This window comes from Phodopus roborovskii, unplaced genomic scaffold (assembly GCF_943737965.1).
Source record: "Phodopus roborovskii unplaced genomic scaffold, PHOROB, whole genome shotgun sequence".
Classification (NCBI taxonomy): Eukaryota; Metazoa; Chordata; class Mammalia; order Rodentia; family Cricetidae; genus Phodopus; species Phodopus roborovskii.
Genome location: NW_026125052.1, coordinates 33,091,013 through 33,115,283, shown reverse-complemented (window position 1 = coordinate 33,115,283; position 24,271 = coordinate 33,091,013). Strand labels below are relative to the sequence as shown.

Genomic DNA, 24,271 nt, shown 5'->3' with positions numbered 1-24,271 from the left:
GATGCCAGGGATCTAAACACAAGTCCTGATGCTGTACAACAAGCAAACCTACTGGGCCATTTCCCTAACCTCCTACCTGTTTTGTTTTGTTTTAATCACAAGGGATTAACATCAAATAGAAATTAAACCAAAGAAGCCTGGCATGTTGGCACAAGCTTTAATCCCAGCACTCAGGAGGCAGAGGCAGACGGAGCTCTGAGTTTGAGGCTAGCAAGGTCTACAGAACTCTACAGAGTTCCAGGACAGCAAGAGCTACACAGAGAAATCCTGTCCTGGAAAACCAAAGCTGCTGGGCAATGGTGGCACACACCAGTATTTTGTTATAATAATAATAATAATAATAATAATAATAATAATAATAATAATAATAATTTTTCGAGACAGGGTTTCTCATTTTTTCTCCAGGGTTTCCAGCCTGTCCTGGAGGCTGTCCTGAACTCACTCTTTAGACCAAGGTGGCTTCAAACTCACAAAGATCTGCCTGCCTCTACCTCTCGATTGCCAGGATTAAAGATGAGCTCCAGGACAGGCTCCAAAGCTACAGAGAAACCCTGCCTTGAAAATCCATCCCTTCCCCACCCACCCCCCCCAAAGAAAAAAGAAAAAAGAAAAACTGAAAACTGAACCAACAGTACAAAACACCAAAGGCATGGAAAATTAGCAGAAAAGGGGTCTTGGGTAAGTTAGGACTATCTTCAAGTCTGGGGGAAGCTACTGGGCAACAGCGTACTCTGCCAGCAGCTACACAAGGCCATACCTCCAACTGGGGTTGAAGCCGCTCTCGGCCTGAGGACCCCTGAGTTTCAGCACAATCATCTCGTGGAGCTCCAGGAGGAAGGCGTCCAAGCCCGCCTCGTTCAGGAATGTGCCGAGGAGCTTTGCGTGCTGTGGACTGAGGGCCTCTTTGTACTTCCCATCAATCTCCCGAAACAGCTCCTGAAAGGAAGAATCAGCAAGCGGTACAGTGAGACCCGGGGAGAGGGAGGGAGGGTGCCCGCTGCCCCCCCCCCCCCACATCGGGAAGCAGAGGCGAGACTCACCTTCTTCAGTCGCAGCCGCTGTTCTGACTTATGTGCAGATAGGAACTGCCAGAGGGCAATGACGTGTCTCAGCTGACATCTGTGTAAGGCCTGAAGGGAAACAGCCCCACATACGTCACCCCTATGACGAACCATGGGCACATCTCCCCATTTTCTGTCCTGAGCTCGTTCTGTTTCCCTTGTCGTGAGGCAGTCTTATCCAGCTGTCACACACTGTGCAGCTCTGCAGTGCTCACAGATGGTGGACCCAGCCCAGACAGTCAGCATGGAGCATGTGCCAGGCTACTGCCCAGGTGTGCTGTGTGCATAGTGGACTGACTGTGTGTGAGGAACGGCATGGTGGACTGACTGTGTGTGTGTGTGTGTGAGGGATGGCATGGTGGACTGACTGTGTGTGAGGGACAGCATGGTGGACTGACTGTGTGTGTGTGAGGGATGGCATGGTGGGCTAACTGTGTGTGAGGGACGGCATGGTGGACTGACTGTGTGTGTGTGAGGGATGGCATGGTGGGCTAACTGTGTGTGAGGGACGGCATGGTGGACTGACTGTGTGTGTGTGAGGGATGCTGTTGATTTTCCGACACTGAAGCCTGGTGGGATTAGGTGGGAAGCAGGAGCTTTGGGGAGGGTCATGCAGTTTCCCATCAACACCTTCCAACAGGACTCCCCTCCCTGTTTTGAGACGTGGTCTTGCTTAGTAGTCTACTGTGGCTTGTAACTCACTCTGTAGCCCGCGGTGACCTGGAACTGGCGGTCTTCCTTCCTCTTCTTCCAGAGTGTTGGGGTTACTGGTATACACCAGCAGGCTTGCCATTGGTGCTTACCTTTAAGATCAGAGCTGTCTGATCACTCATCTGTAGGATGTCTTGAATGTACACATTCAGGTCCATGTCAGGGTCTCCACCAGCTGTGCTCAGGAAACCCAGGGTGACTTCTATGATAGACAGGGCTTCACAGGCGTCACTGTAGGACTGTAGCTGTCCACTGATGGCACCGATAGCTGCACTGGTGAGTGGGGTCTGGGAACAGAATGCAGGGTTAGGGTTATGGTTGGACTTCTTGTTTCTCACCAACAGAGAAGAAGTTAGCTTTGTCACCACCCAAGCTGGAGCGGGGACAGGCTCTCCAGAAAGCACTCAGCTGATTCTCGGTGCACAGTAAGAGCAGGCAGTACTCCAGAGTCCACAGAGATGGAGACAAACTCATGGGACCTCAAACAACCCTATACCCAGGCAATGCTGGCACATGCCTTTAATCCCAGCACTCAGGAAGGAGAGGCAGATCTCTGAACTTGAGGCTAGCTTGGTCTACAGTGCTATTTCCAGTACTGTCGGGGCTACACAAAGAAACCCTGTCTCAACGCCCCTCCCCAAAAAACCCAACCCTGTGAGGAGACAGACACAGCCATTCAGCTCCCTCCCAGGCTTGCTAAGAGCAGGGGCACCTTTAAGACCTCTCAGTGTACACAGCTGTGATGTTACTAAGAAACCTGCTCCACAGGATGTGTGTTTAAACTGTACAACAAAGTTTGGTGGACTGCTGTCTCGCTTCTCTGCGTAGAAAGCTTGGGCTTACAGGAGTCTCAAGGTTCTCCAAAGGACACCGAGACAACAGTGCTCACAGCAGCCACAGGGCGAGTCTGGAGCTATCTGCAGTGGCTAGAGCCTCCCACCCATGACAAGGGTTGTTAAGGGCACCTGTGCCATTCTGTTCTTGATGTTCGTGAAGAGATGTTCGTAGTTCCAGTCATGTCTGTATACCAAGGTGGGTATCCCCTAAATTAAGGAAGAAAGGTTCTTAGAGATGAAACCCAAAGTAGACCCTCAGAAACTCATCGGCGGGACCCAGCGCATTCCTGGGAAAGGCGGCATTGCCGCAGGGTGTCTACTGAAGACACTGAGATTCCTGGGAAAGGCGGCGTTGCCGCAGGGTGTCTACTGAAGACACCCAGTATGCACGGGACACCGGGAGGAACAGGTGTAGGACAGCTCATTTACCAGCTCTTCAACAACTTGTAAGTAGAGACCTCGGACAAGGAAGTCACTTTTCTGGACAGCAGCGCAGTCAGAGTGAATGATAAATGGCTATGGGGCTCCAAGTCACAGCCTGTCTGTAGGCTATGCGATAAACTTGTGGATGTCTTTGGAAACAAATAAATAAATCTACATGCAATGTATCAGGACTGGAAGGGTCACCCGCTCTCCATGTGAAGGAACAGATGTGGCTCTGCCATGGGTGGCAGGACTCAAGCGTGTGAGAGGTTAAGGTAACTGGACATCTATACGCTGGAGCCAGACCACAGGCCCTTCTGTGCCAAGTGAAGGGAGGCCATGCAGGACGTCCGTAACAGAGAGGGATCCAGGGGGCAGCAGGATAGGTGACTAAAATGACAGGCTATGGCAGTTAACACACAGAAGGCACACTGGTACCTAGGCATAGAATGTTGAGGACCAGGGCGACAACGGCAGAGTTCATTTTGGTCTGTTAACTATGACAGAAAAACTAAACACTACGTTCACTGAGGCCAGAGGCTGCCTCTGGGGAACTGAGGTGCAGATGTTGGTACCAAAGATCTTAAAACCTCCACAGTCAGGTGTAGTGGGATATTCACTTTGTCTCCTTCTATGGCACTGACCATGCCCATTGGGGGGTGGAGTCAGGGGCAGAAGTGACCTGTGGAAGGAGGTCTGGGGAGGAGCCGGGGAACACTCTCTTGCTGGCGGGTTACGGAGAGGAGAGCATCCAATGGAACTTGCTGGTGTTCATCTGTCTAGGTTGTAAGTTATTTCTCCCTGAATAAACATCTATTCGGCCTATTTGTTTATCCTGATCCTTATTTAACTGCAATATCTGGTGTCAGAAGCGGGATTGGGATTTTCACAGGACCTGGGTTTCACTCAGGCAGCAGACACCGCTCCCCTTCCCTCCCCCACCATCCCCAACAGGCAGGGTCCCTTGCCTAACCAGGTAGACTCACCACAGCTTTGGAACATTTGCCTCTGCCCTACAACTCCTTTGCCTCCACAGCGGGCCTGCTTCTCATTTTTTGCCCATTTCCGCACTTTGTATTCGCACAGAGCCGCTTGGCGCCCGCCCTGCTTGTGCATTTCCTGCGGGTAGCCCTGCGGTCCCAGCAATTCCACAAGGCTCCTTTTACTCATTTGTCTAACAAAATTTAGCTTGCCATAGTTTGTTAAGAGCTATTCTACAGGGACCGGGATCAGAAGGACCGTCTGCTGCCAGATGCCATTTGGCAGTACACTTCCGGACACTATTTGGTGGTGGTACACCTCCAGGCATAACTATCACAAGCTGAGATCTACAACTAAAAGCATCAAAGTTCCAGGACACTGTGGCCATGCATGCCAGAGTGGCAAGGAATTGACCCAGATGAGACTTTTGGGTAGCACAGTGCACTCTGGTTTCCTCCAAACACACGAAGAGTCCCCTACACACGACAGACACACTAAGCGCATCACTAGCAGAGGTTCAGCCCACCTTGAGGGTCAGCCTGGGCTTGCCCTGGAGGAATCGGCTGCTGATCTGCCGCTGGATCTTCTCCAGGTCAAACTCTTGTGAGGTCTCTCCGCCTTGCTGCACTTGGTACTGGCAGTTGGAGAGGATCAGGGGAGTCAGGTCCCTTTCCACCTCGTAGCTGATGACGTGCACGTCAGCAACCTCAGAGGTATCTACCGAAAAGCTGAGGGACAAGACACAGGATTGATACCGAGAGCAGACACATGGGGACACTCTTGTTCCAGCTTCTGTGGTCTGAGCAGGTGAAAGCTGCATGTCTGTGGAGGACTCTGGAGTGAGTGGCTATGGGAGGGCCCGCCATGGAAGAGCCGGGGTTGGCAGGGACTCAGGAGCCCAGGGCTGGACAAGCTCCAAGGTCTTCCGGCTTGTGCACACACCTGCTGTTTTCCTCAGAGAAGCTCTGCACCTTGTTGATCATTTGATTGTGCAGGCTAATCAAGTAGCTGACTAAGGCCGTGGAACAGAGGCCTAGGCCCCGTCGCCGTGGAAGGAGGACCTCAAATTCAGCATCCAGATCCAGGTCGGAGCTGCAGTAATCTTTTGGTAGCTTGATCTCACCTGGAAATGACAGTTATTCCTTAGCAGCCAGGTAAGCCGTGCCCCGTGAAGAGGCTCACAGACGCGGTCTCACCCACTCACACAGAGCAGGGACCTGCTTTTAAGGTCTTGCCTGTAACAGACATGCTGACATGTTTTCAGTGATCTCAGCTCTCTGGAAATCCAATTTCATACTTCTCTGTACTGGCTCCTCTATGTCAGCTTGACACTAGCTAGAATCCAGAGGCTGGAGCCTCAATTGAGAAAAATGTCTCCTTAAGATCCAGCTGTAGGGCATTTTCTTAATCAGTGATTAACGCGGAGGACCCAGCCTACTGTGGGTGGTACCATTCCTGGGCGGGCTGCCCTGGGTTCTAACAGAAAGCAGGCTAAGCTAGCAGTGGGAAGCATGATCCCAGAACCAGCTCCTGCCTCCAGGTTCCTGCCCTGCTTGAGTTCCTGTCCTGACTTCAAATGAGCCATATTAACCCTTCCCTCCCCGACTTGCCTTTGATCATGCTGTCCAATCACAGCAACAGTCACCCTAACTAAGACAGCCTCCATCTGAAGACACCTAGAGAGCTCGCATGGTGCTGGTGGTGTGACGGGCAGAGCTGAGCTTCATTCAGAGCAGTGTGTGCTTCATCTCCTGTGGCACTCCGCTGGGAGGGGGACACTTACCGTTGGTCTCCAGTGAGTGCCTCAGCGCGTTCCATGTGGACAGAAAGACAGCGATTCGGTCGTATAACTGCTTTCTCAGCCCATCTGTTGAGTAAATCATTTGGTAAGAGCCACGGCAACAACACAGCCAAGCTCCGACCCACTTGGTGCAAGCTCTTGATGGAACCAACTGTTTCCCTGACGCAGCCCAGCTAGCTGGAACCCGTGTCTCCTCGCCTCATGCTTAAGGCACACAGCACCTGTTACTGAACCCTTGTCCCTTCCTCCGTTAAAATCAGACGGTCCTTTTTAGAGCTTGGGCAGAGTCATACCTGAATGGTGGCTGCTAATAAAACCTCTGATGGAACTGTACTCTGCTTCTGAAACGTTCTGGAATCGTTTTACCAGATATCTTTGCAGGGCCAAGATCTCAGGCAGGGATTTGACCAGCCTCAGCTCTGCCTCCTGCAGAAAGGAAGTGGATGGTTTAGTAGCGGCACCTCTTCTTTGCCGGACACAGACACTTTGTGGGTGCTTGGGGGACTGATGCTGCTGATCTAACTCGGTCCATGTCCCCTTTACATGGTGATGCACCCTAGACTTTAGAAACAGGCAAAGGGCCACCCCATTCTTTCTGTAAGTACCTGTTGTACACACAGCCAAACCTATCCAGAGCCAAGTCTACGTGCCAAAATCCAATGGGACAGAGCCACCCTGAAGACTGAACCCTGTCTCGTCCAGTTTAAAAAAAAAAAATCAATTCAAGATGGGTCAAATACTAAACGCAAGGCCCAAACTGCCGGAAGGAGACGTTTGGAAACATGTAGTGAAGAGCAGTTTCTGGGCAGGGTTCCAAAAGAGCCAACTGACAAGTGTGGTTCTTCCAGACTGGGAGCCTTGTGTTCAGCAAAGGAAGCAGTCAGTGGAGTCAAGACAGCCTACAGAACAGAAGGAAAGATTTGCCATTTGCCTTAAAAAGGGTCAGGTGTAGAGTATGTGAGGAACGAAAAAACAAACCGAACAATCCATTAACAACGGCCAAATGATCTGAAAAGATACTTCTTAAAAAGAAATACGATGGCCAACAAGTATATGGAGAAATGCCCCGTAACATCAGTTATCAGAGAGAGACCGATCAGAGCTGCACTGGGACACCATCTCACCCCAGTCAGAAGTCGAGTGAAGAAAAACGTGACAAACGCTGGCCAAGGGGTGGAGGAAAGGGATTAGCTTTGCTAGCTGAGTGTAAATTAGAACAGCTATCACGGCAAAGAGCATTAATTAGCACAGAGTCTAGGCCTTTCTTCTGGTTATGCACTCAAAGGAAAGGAGATGAGTAGACCAGTCACAGAAGCACACCCACGATTTCTGTGCCTTCAGGGACAACAGCTAAGACACTTTCAGCCTCGGTGCCCGTCAGCTGGTGAGTGGGCAGAGATGTGTGGTGCCTGTCACAAAGGCAGGACACTCAGCCCCAGAGCATAAGAGGAATAAAATCCTGCCGTCTGCAGAAGAATGGATATGGTTGGTTGGAGGTCACCAGCCGGTGCTCTTAACAGCTGAGCCATCTCTCCAGCCCCAAGAGGTCACTATAGTCAGTGGATTAAGTCAGATACAAAAAGATAAGAACCACATATTACATGTGTGGGAAATCACTCTTCTACCCCACTGGCCTCCAGTGACCATCTCAGTGGGTTCCATGTGGCAGAAAGTCAGTGCTTGGATCATGTGACCGTGTTCTCGGTCCATACGTAGAAATGTCACACGGAACCCCTTAGTGCGTACATTATCACATCTAATGATCTTGATTATTAAAGTTATAAAGATAAGAGAAAGAACTAGGTTCTTGTGCCCACGTGACTGATGGCGTGAGAAGCTACTGAAAGCAAGAGACCAGGCCGTTAGCAGTGGCTACTGTTCCAAAGCCTCAGACCCAAGCTTCCTCAGCCAAGGGAAACGACCCGAGAGAAGTCGCAGCATTGACAGGAGGGGGTTACTTCTGTGAACACCACAAGTTTGAGAATGACTGTGCTAGCTGCAAACACTTGTCCTCAGGGAGAAAGCACTGTGGACGAGGGCTCCAATAGGAACTGTGGGTCTCTGGGTCTTAGACAGGATTGTCTCAGAGCTCTCCAGCCTGCTTCGATTTGCATTCCCAACTGTGCCCTCTACACCTGCAAGGTCTAAAGGTTGGGAGGAAGTTCTCACATTTTTGGTAACATCTGCAGTCAGCAGGCACTGTAGATGGCCTCCTGCTCCAAGCCAAGAGGAAGAGACACGGCGTCAGACCTACACCTTTTCTTTTGTTGCTGAGAAGACGGGTAGCGCCCTGGCCCTCAAGCTCTCTTCAGATGGCCACGGACCAACACACATGTATTCCACCCGAGACTGCACTTCAGCCTGCCTGAGACTGCAAGCAAGGGCTGAAGACCTCCTGCTAACAGTATTCTGTTAGAGCCACCGCACTGGCAGCTGCTCAGGGCTCCAGCCCTAGGAATTCTCAACAGAGGGAATCATCTGCACAGAGAAAGCAGGGTCGCCCAGGAGACCCCTTACCTTGTGGAGGAAGTGCCAGAGGACGGGCACAGTTTCCTCGCCATTTTTCTGATCCACGATATGCTGCAGGTATTCCAGCGTGATCTTCCTCCTGCAGCTCCAGATCTTCGAGCAGTGGACCACGCTTTGCCGGGGCAAGTGGGGCAGGAAGGTAGCTGGGTCCCCATATATGATCCTGGCCACAAGGTTGGAGCTGATGCGCTCATCTTGGCTGATAAGAGCATTTACAGCTGGCAAAGTTCTGTCAAGATGCTGGGTGAAGAAAATGATACAGAATTCTTGAACAGGCACCGCTACACATAGGCTGGGACACCGAGTAACTGCACTGTGGCTGTCCTCCTTATCTTGCCTGTCCCCTTGCTGGTTTCTGGTATAACCCCAAAGGACGTTGCTGTAGGGTTTTGCCTCTCTGTGTACAGAGGGACGAAGAGGCTTCTTCATCTCCCGAGTCCCACTATAGGGAAGCATGTCTGCTTCGTGCCCTCATACCCTGTATCTAAAGTGATGATAAACAAGCTGTAGGTTGAGGACACTGAAATCTGAGGCTTAGTAGAGGTCCTGCAGCCCCTCCCCAGGGACGATGGGCAACGATTGCTCAGCAGACGTGTGGGAGGCTCCAGCTCCTATCCTAGAGAGCCGAGAGCCGCTAAGTGACTTTCACAGCTCACCTCCAACTCAGGTAGGAGAAGGGCTTCAAAATGCTTCTCCCAGTTGTTTCTGGATCCTTTGGTTGACAATTCTGCATTAAAATTTGACGCCCCTACAAATAAAATAAGAGGATGTGGGTTGCCTTAGAATAAGAGCCACAGCAGCCTGCATATAGTCAGCGTGAAATAAGTGCCCATGGGAAGTTCTATGTGGCGCACTAACTTCCTTCCTAAGTACCCTAATTGTCCCCGATGCAATCATCTGCTGATACCACCTTTGTGATGACACCTGAACCTCAGACAATTCCTCTGAGCCCAGGGTTCCACCACAAAGCCATTCTAAAGAAAAGTACTAAAGACACAACTTAGAATCACAAGCCCAGTTTGTAGGGTTTCTGCGATTTGTGTTGTTGTTGAATTCCAACTTTAAAGCATGGTGGTCTGATAAGATACAGGGGACTATTCCAGTTTTTTTTTTTTTTTTGTATCTGTTGAGGTTTGTTATGTTGCCGAGTATGTGGTCGATTTTAAAGAAGGTTCCATGTGGTTCTGAAAAGAAGGTATATTCTTTTGTGTTTGGATGGAATGTTCTATAGATGTCTGTTAAACCCAATTGGGACATAACTTATGTTAGTTCTTATGTTTCTTTGTTAAGTTTCTGACTGGTGGTCTTGTCTAGTGGTGAGAGGGGATATTGAAGTCTCCCACTATGAGTGTGTGAGGTTTTATGTGAGCTTTGAGTTTTAGTAGCATTTCTTTTACAAATGTGGGTGCCTTTGTACTTGGGGCATAGATGTTCAGAATTGAGACTTTGTAGTGATGGCTTTCTCCTGTGATGAATATGAAATGACCTTCTTCATCTCTTTTGATTGATTTTGGTTTGAAGTCTAACTTGTTAGATATTAGGATAGCTATACTTGCTTGCTTCTTGGGTCCATTTAATTGGAAGATCTTTTCCCAACCCTTTACCCTGAAGTAATGTCTGCTTTGAAGCTTAGATGTGTTTCTTGTATGCAGCAGAAGGATGGATTCTGTCTTCGTATCCATTCTGTTAGCCTGTGTCTTTTTATAGGTGAGTTAAGACCATTAATGTTGAGGGAAAGTAAGGGCCATTGATTGTTAATTCTTGTTTGTTTTAGATTTGTTGGTGGTGGTGGTATTGTGAATATATTTGTCCTGCTTTACCCTTGGGTTCTGGTGAAGTGGGATTATCTATTGCTTATGTCTTTGTGAGAGTAGTTAACTTCCTTGGGTTGGAGTTTTCCTTCCAGAACTTTCTGTAGGGCTGGATTTGTAGATACGTATTGTGAAAATCTGGCTTTGTCATTGAGTATCTTGTTTTCTCTGTTGCTAGCACAATTGGATATGGTATGTAGAAGACTGCAGATAGACCCATGTCTATCACCATGCACAAAACTCAAGTCCAAATGGATCAAAGATCTCAACATCAATCCAGCCACACTGAACCTCTCAGAAGAGAAAGTGGGAGGTACCCTTGAACAAAATGGTACAGGAGACCACTTCCTGAACATAATAACACCAGTAGCAGAGACACTGAGAGAAACAATTAATAAATGGGATCTCCTCAAATGGAGAAGCTTCTGTAAGACAAAGGACATTGTTGGCAAGACCAAATGGCAGCCCACAGACTGGGAAAAGATCTTCACCAACCCTAAATCTGACACAGGGCTTATCTCCAAAACATACAAAGAACTCAAGAAACTAGTCACCAAAACACCAAATAACCCTATTAAAAATGGGGTACAGAACTGAAGAGAGAATTCTCAATAGAGGAAATAAAAAAGGCTGAAAGACACTTAAGAAAGTGCTCAACATCCTTAGCTATCAGGGAAATGCAAATCAAAACAACTCTGAGATACCATCTTACTCCTGCCAGAATGGCTAAAATTAGAAACACCAATGACAACTCATGCTGGAGAGGATGTGGAGAAAGGGGAACACTCTTCCACTGCTGGTGGGAGTGCAAACTTGTACAGCCATTTTGGAGATCAGGAAAATGGGAATCAGTCTACCACAGGACCCGGCAATCCCCCTCTTAGGCATATACCCAAATGATCCCCATCCATGCAACAAAGACATCTGTTCAACTATGTTCATAGCAGCATTATTTGTAATATCAAGAACTTGGAAGCAACTTAGATGCTCCTTAATTGAAGAATGGATAAAGATGTGGCACATTTACACAATGGAGTACTACTCGGTGGGAGGGGGAAAAAAGCAATGGAATCTTGAAATTCGCAGGCAAATGGATGGAACTTGAAGAAACCATCCTGAGTGAGGTAACCCAGTCACAAAAAGAGGAACATGGTATGTACTCGCTCATATATGGATTTTAGACTTAGAGAAAAGGATCACCAGCCTATAATTCACACAGCCAGAGAAACTAGGATACAAGGAGGAACCTAAGAGATTCATACAAGGTCCCTCACAGAAGGGGAAAGGAACAAGATCTCCTGAGCATATTGGGAGTGGGGGGCAGTGAGTGGAGAGGGAGCTAGGAGAAAGAGAAGGGGAGGAGAGGAAAGCACTTGGGACTAGGAAGATTGAGTCAGGGGAGGAATAGACGAGAGAAGAGAGAGAGAGAGATACCATAATAGACGGAACCATTATAGGTTTGAAGAGAAAACTGACTCTAGAGAAATGTTCAGAGACCTACAAGGATGACCCCAACTAACAATCTGAGCAACAGTGGAAAGGTTACCTTAAATGCCCCTCCCTGATAATGAGATTGATGACTAACTTATCCACCATCATAGAGCCCTCATCTAGTGGCTGATGGAAACAGAAGCAGACACCCACAGCTAAACACTGAGCTGAATTGGAATCCAGATGCAGAGAGGGAGGACAAGACCAGGCTACATACACCCACGGAGAAAGCTGACCTGAACAAGGGGGAGCTAATGGACCCCCAGACTGATAGCTGGGAAACCAGCATTGAACCGACTCAGACCCCATGAACATGGGTCTCAGTTAGAAGGCCTGGGCAGTCTAGGCCTTCTGGAACCAGGATGTGTCCCTGGTGCACAAAAGGACTTTGGGAGCACATTCCCCATGGAGGGATACTCCCTTAGCCTAGAGGCAGGAGGGAGGGCCTACTCCAAATGACTTGACAGATTTTGTTGATCCCTCCTGGAAGGCATCACCCTACATGTGGAATGTGATAGGGGAATGGGATGGGAGGGTGGGGGGGGGCATGAGAGGGAGGGAGGGACAGGGAACTGGGATTGATATGTAAAATAAGAAAAAAAAAAAAAAAAAAAAAAAAGACCACAAGCCCAGGAGCAGTAGCAGTGGCTAGTGCCACCATCAGCGACTCCAACTGCTCCCCCAAGGCCTGCAGACAGAGCAGGCAGGATGCACGAAGGTGGTACAGAATCTGAGAAAGTGGCAGGCTTCTAGGACTCCCCCATTTATGTGAAACAACGCCAAAACAATCGGCTCTCAATGCCACAAGGTCTTACTAAATAGTGATGCCTTGTTATGCTGACTGGGGAGGAAGGCCCTGGAGAACTGAGTCCTCTGCTTGCAGGAGACACTTTTTAATTGTTATTACTAGAAGGTGGGTTTGGCGGGTAAAAGCGCTTGCTATGTAAGCCCGACAACCTGAGTTCTATCCCAGGACCCACAGGAACCCTGCTGTGGTGGCTTGCACCTGTAGTTTAGGTACTTCAAGAAGTGAATGAGAACCACCTGGAAGCTCACAGGCCAGCTGGCCGTGGATATGCGAAGCAGCACCAGCTGCAAGAGACACCTTCTTTCAATAAAGTGGGCGGAGAGAGCTAACACCAAAAGTTGTTCTCTGACATTTGCACACACTGAGGCAGACGTGCACGCCCACCCTAACGAAATGAACACACACTTGTCGTCACAGTGATGAGTAGGTGCTCCCTGAGGTTGAGGCCAGCCAGGTCTACAAGTGAGTTCCAGAACAGCCAGAGCCGTTACGCAAAGACCCCAACAAACCGCCAGAACAAGAAAGTCACACTTGGTAACATCGTGTTCAGTGACATCTATTACCTCTCCTGGACACTAGGACAGAAAGGTCAGCTCAGCGAACAAATCGTTTCTTCTTGAGCGAGCTGTGAACATGGAGGCAGTCCACTGTCCCTGTGGGGCTAGTATACACCTCATTTTTTTTTTTTTTTTTTTTTTTACTAAGACCAGAGATAGTACATCCCTGGACAGAAGTTTTAGTAAGAGCAGAGATAGTACATCCCTGGACACACATCACCTGCTTCAGACAACAGGCTTGTTTGCACTTGTGTGTAAACAGTCCCAAGAAGCGAAAGTCAGAGGTCCCTGTTAGGTATGTGGGTGGAGGGGGGTGGGAAGAGAGCAACCTCTTCACCCCGTGAGAGTTCATGCTTTTTCCTCCCATCCCCTCTATTTTTATTCGTAAAAGGATTTTACTGTGACCCCCAATACTGGCCTTGAACTCACAACAATACCCCTGTGTCAGCTTCTTAAGTACTAGCATTACAGGTTACCATGCTTAGCTCAAGTTTAGTTTCCCTCCCTCGGGAGTCATGGGAGGGGACTCCTCAGCCTGGCTCAGCCTTGTCCCCTCTGCTTACTCTGGTGGTGCTCCTTGAGCAGACTGCAGAAGACGAGGTGGACCACGTGGATGGTCTCATCTGCACTCCTGCCCAGCATCTTGGTTAGCTGTTCCAAGTTTCTCTGGATGTGCTGCTGCAGGAAGCCCTGAGGGTCCTGGACCCCAGGCTTAACGATACAGATCAGGGCCTGGGAGTAACAAAGCAGGCAGTGGTACTGTCGGAGAGTCGATGCCCCCGGCCGTGAACTTACCTGTCCTCTTGACTAGTGTTAATATGAGGGAGAGGCAGCACGGATGATCTTAGCCTCCCCACACTGCACTCTGAAAGTGGATCTGGCCCTTACATGTCTGTACAGGTAACATCTAGTCTCATTAATACAGAAAATTAGTTGGTATAATTAAAAAAAAAAAAGTGGACTAGTTATCATTCAGTAATAGAACTCTGACCTCTGGAGCACTATGAAAAAATATTAATTAAAAAAAATGAAAAATACTGTGTGGTGGCAGTGCACGCCTTTAATCCCAGCACTCAGGAGGCAGAGGCAGGCGGGTCTCTGAGTCTGAGGCCAGCCTGGTCTATAGAGTGAGTTCCAGGACAGCCAGGGTTTACAGAGTGAGACACTGTCTGGGAAAATAAGAAGTGGATTGTGTACAATCTGAGAAGTACTCCATCTCATTCCTTGTGGTGGCGGAAAAGGTCAGGAGATGTTAGGTTTCCATCACTTGGCAGATTGGGTACCAACAACCCACTCATGCTTCGCAGACACGGGTGAACAGGCTTAAGACGAAAGGGCCCACAGGAAACAACAGTAGGTCCTTCCTCTGCGTAGCAGTTTATCACAGGTACCTGGGGATCCTGAGTGGCTCCCATAAGCATAGCCAAGTGAGTGAGTAGCCGGCTGAGAATGAAGACCACTGGGGATATCCCTCGATCAGATGCCACTTCCGCAACATTGGGCTTCGGGTAGCCCAGCACGTGGCCAGTCTGTGTTCTGTCCTCATTATTTCTAGAAAGGAAGAGAAAAGACAAGGTAAATATCGAGAGAGGCTGCTCTTCCTAGCTAAGGGAGCGCATTTCAGACCCCCAGGCCTTGGAGATAGGGTTCCATGCTCTGAGGAAACAGCATTAAAAGTCCTCCTAGGCCTAGGATGCCTGCCTAAGCAGCCAGTGCTGGTCACAGGAAATGGCTACTGCTGCCCTGAGAAGGCGTAAGAACAGACACATGCGTCGACTCTGGGAAGCTGGAGTTTGTATGCATTTTTCACATTCTTCTCACATTCCGAACCATAAACTAGGATCCAAGGTCTGGCAGAACATTTCGCATCATATGTAGTAGGTGGGAATGTAGCAGTGTGTGCATTCATTTGCAAAGATATTGCATGAGGAGGACATCCTGCCAGGCCTTGAGGGATAAATAAGCAGCCGGAACATTGCAAGCTTTGACTGCACCAGAACGTGTGTACTGCATCAGGCCCCGCCAACCAGTCCTAGGGATTGCCCAGCTGCACTGTGTCAGAACGGCGGGATCAAAGCCAAGCAACTGCAAACACAAACCAGGACAGCTTTGCTTTCTTGCCTCCGTTACCCTAGCCATGCAGTGGAACAAGTATTTATTTATACAGCACCCAAGCTGTGGCAGGCTCTGAGGACAATCTAGAAGATTCCAAACATATGGGAAAGACTTGTCATTCTCTTTAATTACTGTGCCCTCTTATACAAGGGACAACTTTTATGAAGGGTCTTAGGATGAGGTGTGGGTATCTTAAAACTCACCCCTCACACAGACCAGCGCATGGCAGTATTTGACAAGCCTGGTTATGTGTCCTTCATTTTCCTCACATCTTGAAAAAGGAAAAACAAGCCGGGTGTGGCGGCATGCCCCTCTAATCCTAGCACTCAGGAGGCTGAGCCAGCCTCGGGGCACATAGCGAGACCAGGACAGTCAAGTATGAGATCCTATGTTTAAAAAAACAAAGCTAACAAACAAAACCCCAGACCCCAGGAGGGTAGGGAGGAGAGAGAGCTGAGAGAGATAGTTTACAAGCGTGAGGCAGCTGAGGTAGGCAGATACTGTTTCAGTGTGTTGGACCTACTGTCCTGAACCAGCACATCTCTTTATAGGAGACATACTTCTCCAAGGGTAAGCCCAAGGACCCCACAGAACATGTCTGTATCAGCAAGTATGAACATGCAGGCCAGTCTGTGTCTAAGACCAGTGACGGTACCTTATGGTTTCCTGATGACACGGTCCTTGGCACTGGCGCCCAGCATGACATACATAGATCCAGATGTATGCCATGGTCTTTGGCACAAGTCAGTGACAGTGTAGGAAAGATTTGGGACAGTCCTGAAGCCCAGGGCTTATTACTGGGGAGTGAAGGGGGGAAGGGTCAGAAACTTATATACCTGATAAGATGGAAGCCCTCATGTGGCTTGTGATTGATGCCGCCAATCTGAGCATGACAGTCCGGACAGAAGCTCTGCTGCATTGGCAAGCCGCACTAGAGGGAATGCAATGATGTCTTATGCATGAGTGCAGCTGTGCAGTGGCCCTGCTCTACCTCGGGCAGTCACTCTGTGTATGCAGGGCAGGCACTTACCCTAAGCATGCTAATAGTGGGCAAGTGCAAACATTTATAGAAAGCAGGCATAGGTTTGAATCCCAAATTGACTGATAGCTGACAGGAAAACCTGAAGCACATTTTGCTTTCTTATACCCAGCTCTTTATTCCTTCCTTGTATGTGTGTGCTCATCTTGGGGCTTCACTAACGAACACCAAAAAACATGGGGTTACTTGCTCCCAGTCTTATTTTTTTTTTTAAACATGAGAGATTTTTATTTTTTTAAAAAAATTCTAACCATGATATTTATTATTCCCAAGGTCCCCTTTTACAAAGTTAGATAGGGGCCGTGGTGGTGCACACCTTTAATCCCAGCACCCTGGAGGCAGAGGCAGCAGGATCTCTGTGAGTTCAAGGCCAGCCTGATCTACAAAGTGAGTTTCAGGACAGCCAGGGCCACACAGAGAAACCCTGTCTTAAAACACCAAACAAAATCCAAAAAAAGTTGGATGGTGTGCCCCTATACTGGATCACAGGTCCCACGGCACATCAAAGCGGCCACTGACCTCCAGACTGTAGAACTTCGCAGTTCAAAGGAACCCAGGGAAGAACCTCTTTCTACCTCATTTCACTGACAAGAAAGCACATGAATCTCAGAAAAGGCAAAGCATCTGCCTCAGGATTTTCCTTCCAGGTCTCAGTTTCTAATGAACACATGTCACTGTAGCATGCTTACTGCCTGTCCTGAGAGGCATGGAGCAGGCCTCCGGTGGAGAATGCCCATGATGCTACCTGGAAGAACCCTGGATAAACCCTGGGATAACCCTCGGCACCGTTAGCACGCATTCAAAATACCCTGAGTGGTCTCAGAACAAGCCTGTGTTTCACCAAAGGCCAAGGTTTCATGCTCCCCTCTACTCAGCACTGGGGGAACACCAAAACTCACCTCTCCTACAGAGCATGGGTGGCCATTGGGACAATCTGTTAAAAAAAAAAAAAATAGGACACACGTTGGCCACTGTGGCCCACATTCTATCCCCCCGATCCTGACCAAGGATGACATAGGCTCAGCACCTCCCTAGGAACTGAGCTGCCTGGTAGATTATGAGTCACTGTTTGACGTATGCCTTGTGTTACAAATGTGTATGGTTAGTGAAAAATGTCTGAACTTAATTTCAGAAAGCCAAGAGAAATTAGATTACCGATTCACATACAGTTAACTTGGCAGCATGATGGATAGTATTTCCCTCCTTTCTTTTCTTTGGATTTATTATTGTTATCTGGCACAACCTTAACAGTAATTTACAAGATTATTTACTCAAAGCAACAGCAGAATCCACACAAAGCCTTGGGCCACATGACTTGCCTTCCAGCCCTGTATATATCAAGAGCTATCTCTGGGTCAAAACTGTTGTGTCCCTGTCTTTTCTATGCATTTCATTGTGGTTCAAGTCCTCTCTTCTGCATAATGGCATGTTCCTGAAAGTGTATTTCCAGGGCCCTTGGCCTGGACTCAGATGTACGTGCATTAGGACCACATGGCAAGCAGATCATGGGTCCTGTAAAGCTTGCCCTGCAAGCCACCAAATGCAACTGGGGACCCCAAGCACAACCTGCTGCTTACAGAGGAATGCGATGCCAGCACTTACTGTACCAGGAGACTCTTTCCAGGCCCGCCCAAGTCCTGGCTTGAACCAGCAGGTCTTCAGGCATTGTTGGAAGAAAAGCATTCTGAAAGACCGAGATCACACAAGTCATGGTAAGTGTGACTGCGTGGCCTTACAGCCAGAGGCCAGAGCAAACGGGGCCCGGACTTCTCAGCCTTCAAACTATCTGCCAGGGGATGGATGCCTACCTAGGTGATCTTGGCTGTCAGTCTGATCAGCTAAGAGATAAAGTGCTGGGCATACCTATGAGGGATTTTTGTAACCAGGTTATTTGAAGTGGCACCGTCCCATATAAGCAGCTTTCCTAGGGAAACGCTTTGCTATTTCCTATTTGCTTTGCCATGGTGCTGTCAAGCTCATCTACTGTTTGTATACTACTGGTGAGTTCTTATTCCTAGTGCTGCTCTTGCCGTCCATCACTGACATCGGTGTCTCTCTCCAGGAGTCCTCCAGTGTCAGGATGGGACTACAGAGGCCTCGTGAACTAAGCAGCTATGGGGTTCTCAGCCTCGCCAGTGTGGACTTCCCAGGCTGTATCACATACAGCAGCCTAAGCCTGACTGATACAATGCTCAGGAGTCTGTAGCACAGCAAAGGGCATTCTGGGTTTTCACCACTGTAGGCAGATGGATTAAAATAAGAAAAGAAATAGGTTTAATGGTTCCCAAGTCTGCAGGTTTGGTCTTCACAGGGAGAGGGAAAACTGAAGTGATCTTACTGCCATTGTGGCTGGATGGAAGGCCAAGGCCCTCAGGGGCCCCAAGACTTCGTTTTGTCCACACAGGAATACGATTGCAGCATGGATGGCCATTTCAATCACGGTTCCTTCCAGGCTGCTGTTAGCAGACCTAATCCGCAGCAGGGGCAGAGCATTATTCACAAGCGATTTCGCAAAGTGTCCAATGTTAGGATCAGAAAGGATCTTGCTCTCCTCGATGAATTTGTTCATAGCCTCGCATTGCTGATGAGAAAAATATTTTAACATTAATGGGTTTCAAAACAACATTGTAGGGCTGGCCATAGTGGTGCATGGCCGAGCATTTGGGAGGTAGGGATAAGAGAATCAAAAGTATAAGACTAGCCCAAACTACATGATACCCTGTATCAAAAAGCAAAAACCAATCCAAACGTTGCACATGGGTGTGGTGATGTAAACTTGGAAGACAGAGGAGGGAGCATCATGAGTTTGAGGCCAGCCAGGACTGCATATGTACAGCAAGACCTTGTCTCAAAAACAAAAGCAGAGCTGGGCGGTGGTGGCCCATGCCTTTAGTACCAGCAGCCTGGTCTACAGAGCAAGTTCCAGGACAGGCTCTAAAGGCACAGAGAAACCCTCTCTCGAAAAGACAAAAACAAACCCCTCCCCCCAAAACCCAACAAACACAAAAAAACACACATGCTCCGAGATGCTGTGCGGTATGCACATACCCAACATGCTTTACTAGTTCACATTTTAGGACCAAATGTCAAGGTAAATGCCGCCGAACAATCAGCCATTGAGACCATTTCTTTGGAGAAGAGACCTCACACGGAAACGGCCCCATGCTATCTTATAGCCTTGGACTAAATTTTGGTTGTAGTTCTGCAAGCTCTGGGCTAAAGTGAAAATAGATCTTCCATCTAGTAAGGTTGAAAACCTCTATCACAGACAGAGAATTACGGGCATAACCTGTGTTTGTGACTTTAATTCAGAAATCCTTCTAAGAGATAAGGCTGTGGACACAAGCCCTGCCGTGTGGTGCTGCTCACCTCTGCTTTCGGATGGAAGTTGGCATTTTGAGAACGGTACAAAGAAGCCACCTCTCTGTACAAGGCCAGCAGTAAGTAGACCGTCTGCTGGGCTTTGGGGCCTCTGCAGGCCTGCAGGAGCAAGGACACCAAGTGAGATTGGGGGGCTGCATGGCTCTTCTCAGACCCTTGACCCTGAGCCATGTGTCTGAGGAGGGGAGAGGCATCTCCTGGCCACAGTTTGGGGGTTCCAAGTTTCACATACACTGCTAGACACCCAGCATCTGTCTTGGGGACTACTTTCTACTGTTAGAAACATGTCCTGCTCTTTGGGGTCTTGGCTCCAAGATGACCAAAAAAGAAGAAGCAATGGACCTGCCAAAAAGGGCCGCGACCATGTGCGGCCAATTTGCTGCACGAACTGCACCCGGTGCGTGCCCAAGGACGAGGCCATTAAGAAGTTCGTCATTCGGAACATCGTAGAGGCCGCTGCTGTCAGGGACGTGACTGAAGCCAGTCTCCTCGACGCTCATGTGCTTCCCAAGCTCTATGAGCTGTGCTACTCATAGCAAAGTAGTCAGGAATCGATCTCGTGAAGCCCGGAAGCACCAACACCCCCGCCACTATTTAGACCTGCTGGTGCTGCACCACGACCTCCACCAAAGCCCGTGTATATAGATGACTTCATGAAGACAGAAGAAAAAAACACACCTTGGAAAAATAAAATGGGACTTATACTTAGAAAAAGAAAAAAAAAAAAAAAAAACAGAAAAAGAAACATGTCTATGCAGAGACAGAGTGTCTATGTTCTCTTCCCAGCACAGTGACAGAGACAGAGAGAGCAGGCACTCCAACAGGAAGACAGCCACAACGGTTTCAAGGTTGGAGTTCTAAAGCCTTGGCCTCGTGGTCAGAAGAGTCAGGACCATGTGTGAGCCATGGCGGTACAGAGGATTCGTGAGGGGTCTCAGTGAGCATGGAGCAGCTTCTCACCATGGTCTCAGTTATGACAGGCCAGCCCAAGTGTCATTACCCCTGTTCCAGCCATCAGTTCCCTGTGTAGGGCAGGAGGCACACACACCTGCTTTCTAGTACAGTGTCACTAGGGGCCACTCAGCTGATGTTTGTACGGGAAGAAGCAGCCCTCCAGGGAGCATCTCCTGGTACCAGAGAGAAGCCCAGACGCATCTTACCATCAGAGCAGTCCCAATGTCAAGGGTCTGAGACTTGAGCACAGCTTTGCCCACTGCATCACGAAGAGCCTTGTACTCATCACCATGTACCAGGTATCGGTCCATCTGGCCTTGGTCGTCACACTGCAATCCCAGTAGTACAGGGCGTCAGTCACAGTAGGGAAAAAATGAGGGATACTTTGACAAGAACTCTAGACAGACAAAGGCGCCAAGCTGTCCTCTGAGACTTGCAGGTGGATGAGCAGGGATCTCTGACTGGCTGTCTTTGTGAGTTATCTGTGTCTTCTATGGAATGGAATCCTGGGGAGGGCCTGTACTGACTTTGTAGCTGCTTGCTGTCTCCACTTACAGCACAGTATCGAGCCCAGGTGACAAAAAGTTTGTCGCTTCTAAGCCCCAGTAGTGATGGTTATGATGGTGATAATGAAGAAAGGATAATGAAATGCTTGGGTTGTTACTGCCACTAATTTACAATCCCAGGACAGTAAGAACCAGGGTGGGTGCTGGAGTGAGGTCTTAAAAAACCCTGGTGTCTCAGCCATTGCTCGTTTCTGCCTTCCTGTGCTTTTCCACCCGCCAGAGGCAGAAAGGACGCAGGGCAGAAACACTCATTTACCTTCCATGTATTCAGCTAGATAAAAAAAGAAAACAAACGTAAATAAAATGCAAACGAACACATCAGAACTTCACATGCATGCACACATGTACACATGCACACACGCACTCACACGCATGCACACATGCACACACGCACACACACTCACAGCACAACGCGTGCACACTCACACACATGCACACACTCACACACACATGCACACACTCACACGCATGCACACATGCACACGCTCACTCACACGCATGCACACTTGTACACACACTCACACACATGCACGCACACACACTCACACGCACACACACTCACACACACATGCACGCACGCACACATACACACACACTCACACGCATGCATGCACATACATATCTCCTGTGGCGGGGTGGTTTAACTCATGATGAAACAGGGGCAAAGGCCCATTTCCCAGCTGGATAGGGGAGGGCTCAGGTGGGCAGCACCCTGAGCTTCACCCCAAGTCCAGCCAGAGTATGGTGTAAGCAGGGCTGTAAGAGGCATGTCCTTGGTGCCCAACACCCTGCCCCTCACCTGCTGTTCGGTGACACCCCTGGGGAACACCCACTGGCATGGATGGCCCTTCCTGCAGAAGCTCTGCACAGATTCCATCCCAAGCTGGCTGGTGAGTTTCCTCACCAGGTACACACGGTGCCAGTCATTCTCCACACGGGTGCAGAGCTGCTCAACACGCTTCAGGAAGCGCTGCTTATCTCCATCCAGTTCTGTGAGATTGGGGGGAGAGCAGGGGACACAGTGACCACACCTCTTCTCTAGGACACAAAACCAGCAGAGGCCGTAGCCTGTCCTTTACAAACCCCCGGTGAAAGAAAGGGGAAGAGGACAGCCGTGTCCTAAGAGCAGGGTTCCCACAGTCCCCAGGCTTCTGAGTTAGAGGCTCTCTGAGGAGGAGACTTGCCTGAGCCTTCCTGAAGCTCTGAGAGGAAGTCAGCAGCCAAGTCAAGGCAGAGGCGCACTCTGGCCACCCCCTGCAGGTACTCCACGGAAGATGTGCTGGCAGGCTCTTGGCCTCGCCTTTCGAGGGTGTACGTGCTAAGGAAATGACTTTCCTCTCCCAGGCGCTGCTTGTGACTTCTACAACCAGCACTCGCCTTCTCATGGACTGAGTCCTGAGGGAGGGAGGACACGGAGATCATTGCATTAGTCACTGTCAGCGAGCCCCTGCCTCTGACAATTGCCACAGCACGTCTGTGTACAGTCATGGAAAGACCGTGTCATGGAAAGCAGTAGTGTGCATTTTTGGGAATCATGGAAGACTGGCATTCCTTTCTATGTAAGAGCAAGAAGGATGAGGGCAGGCAAACTTACAAGGGAAATGGGTAATTAATATGAGGATGATAGAGAGTGTCCACAGCGGTGAGCTGAATTCAGCCACTGCCAACCCTGTGCTATGCTGTATTCCAGACCGTGGTGCTTTCGTTTGTTGGCGTCAGTGGCAATGCATGCATCACTGTCTGAGAAATGCATTGCTGGGAACTCGGCTGTGCAGACATCAGAGTCACTTACAGAATGAAGGCAGCTTGGACATCACTTACAGTGACCTCTGAGGGACAGGAAGTACTGAGCACCATCAGGAAACTCATGACTACATAGGAACTGCGGATGGGAATCACACAGGACCAAGTACCTCCTCATTGTACTGACTACAGTGGCACACCCTGTTAGTCTTCAGAAATGTTCTCACTGTGTGAACCTCAGGGTTTACAGTTTTCAAAAGAAATGCAGGGACAGCGATCGTACCTCCAGGCAGTTGATGAACAGCAGGTACAGTTCTGTCTTATCCTCTTCTGGGAATGCTTTGTTCTCTAACTGGGTCAAGTAGTTCTGGATGTAATCCTTTACTTCATGGAAGCTGTGGGAAGAGATGAATTGTTCCTGCTTATGTCAGTTTACAGGAATACCCATCACCCATCCCCACAGACTCCATCCAAACAAGCAATCTACCAAACTTCATCCCTAGCCCCTGGATTTTGGGGAATGAGGTACTGTAACAGGAATAATAAAAACCCAGAGACAGATATTGGGGTTAAAGCTGAAGACCAGAGAGGCAAAGCCACTAGAGAGTTCTCACCTCTACCAATGCTCAGACCCAAGGGGCGATTGTGTCCTCTGATTGCACCTCCAAACTGCCCTTCTCACTCCTCTTCCCCCCCCCCCCATCTTCCTCTCTCCACCCAGCCAATTCCCCCATCTCCACCTCCTAGTGCTGGGACTAAAGGTATGAGTTTGGTTTCTCTTTTAGACTGATTCATCTAGCCCAGGTGGGCAGGTAGCCCAAGGTGGCCTTGAACTCAGAGAGATCCATCTGCCATTGTCTCCTGAGTGCTGGGATTAAAGTTGTGAACCATCACTGCCTGGCATCTGTGGCTGTGGCTAGCTTTGCACTCTGATCTTCAGGCAAGCTTTGTTAGATCATGAACAAACATCACCACAGGGCACACATGATTTTGTGACACCAAGCACTGGTCATTTGGAAAATCTTTGCGCTATTATTATATTTTTTATTATAGAACGCACTGGGGAAAATGCCCCATAATATGGTCATTAATGTCACCAGGGATCTGCTCAGAAAGAATTTCAAATCTTACAAGTGGAGGATACAAGTTATCTAAAATTTAAATTCTCACTTAAATATATAAACTGGCAGCAAATACAATAGTATTGAACTGTGACAGGATCACTCTGTCTTCAAGAAAATGCCAGTGGGCCCTGTTCTGTGCTCCTGTAGTTGCTCTTCGAGGCCCAGATAGCCTAACCTGAAACAAGCAGCTGGTTCCCAACTCGGCAACTCCACGTGACTCTAAGGTCGCTTTGCTGCCGGTACCCATGAGCATCTCTGTTCCCCACAGAATAGTGTTAAGTCATGTCTTATGGGTCACAGTTTAGGAAAGCTAGTGAGGGAATCTTGTACTTTCAACAAC

The 24,271-nt window shown here is 48.9% G+C and overlaps 1 protein-coding gene across 1 annotated transcript in view; it reads right to left on the bottom strand.

The window, feature by feature from the left end:
* Rnf213 (ring finger protein 213) overlaps positions 1-24,271 on the bottom strand; it is an 89,430-nt gene that overhangs the window by 3,213 nt on the left and 61,946 nt on the right. The window contains exons 47-67 of the mRNA XM_051181693.1: positions 23,091-23,202; positions 22,249-22,459; positions 21,864-22,054; positions 20,705-20,827; positions 19,533-19,643; positions 18,502-18,744; positions 17,766-17,847; positions 17,063-17,097; positions 15,961-16,055; positions 14,401-14,560; positions 13,573-13,741; positions 8,999-9,090; positions 8,331-8,582; positions 6,107-6,239; positions 5,796-5,879; positions 4,955-5,135; positions 4,539-4,740; positions 2,738-2,815; positions 1,865-2,059; positions 1,041-1,130; positions 758-936 (exon numbers count right to left, since the gene is read on the bottom strand). Of these exons, the coding sequence (XP_051037650.1) occupies positions 758-936; positions 1,041-1,130; positions 1,865-2,059; positions 2,738-2,815; positions 4,539-4,740; positions 4,955-5,135; positions 5,796-5,879; positions 6,107-6,239; positions 8,331-8,582; positions 8,999-9,090; positions 13,573-13,741; positions 14,401-14,560; positions 15,961-16,055; positions 17,063-17,097; positions 17,766-17,847; positions 18,502-18,744; positions 19,533-19,643; positions 20,705-20,827; positions 21,864-22,054; positions 22,249-22,459; positions 23,091-23,202 (3,018 nt within the window). The remainder of the gene's footprint in view (positions 1-757; positions 937-1,040; positions 1,131-1,864; positions 2,060-2,737; positions 2,816-4,538; positions 4,741-4,954; positions 5,136-5,795; positions 5,880-6,106; positions 6,240-8,330; positions 8,583-8,998; positions 9,091-13,572; positions 13,742-14,400; positions 14,561-15,960; positions 16,056-17,062; positions 17,098-17,765; positions 17,848-18,501; positions 18,745-19,532; positions 19,644-20,704; positions 20,828-21,863; positions 22,055-22,248; positions 22,460-23,090; positions 23,203-24,271) is intronic.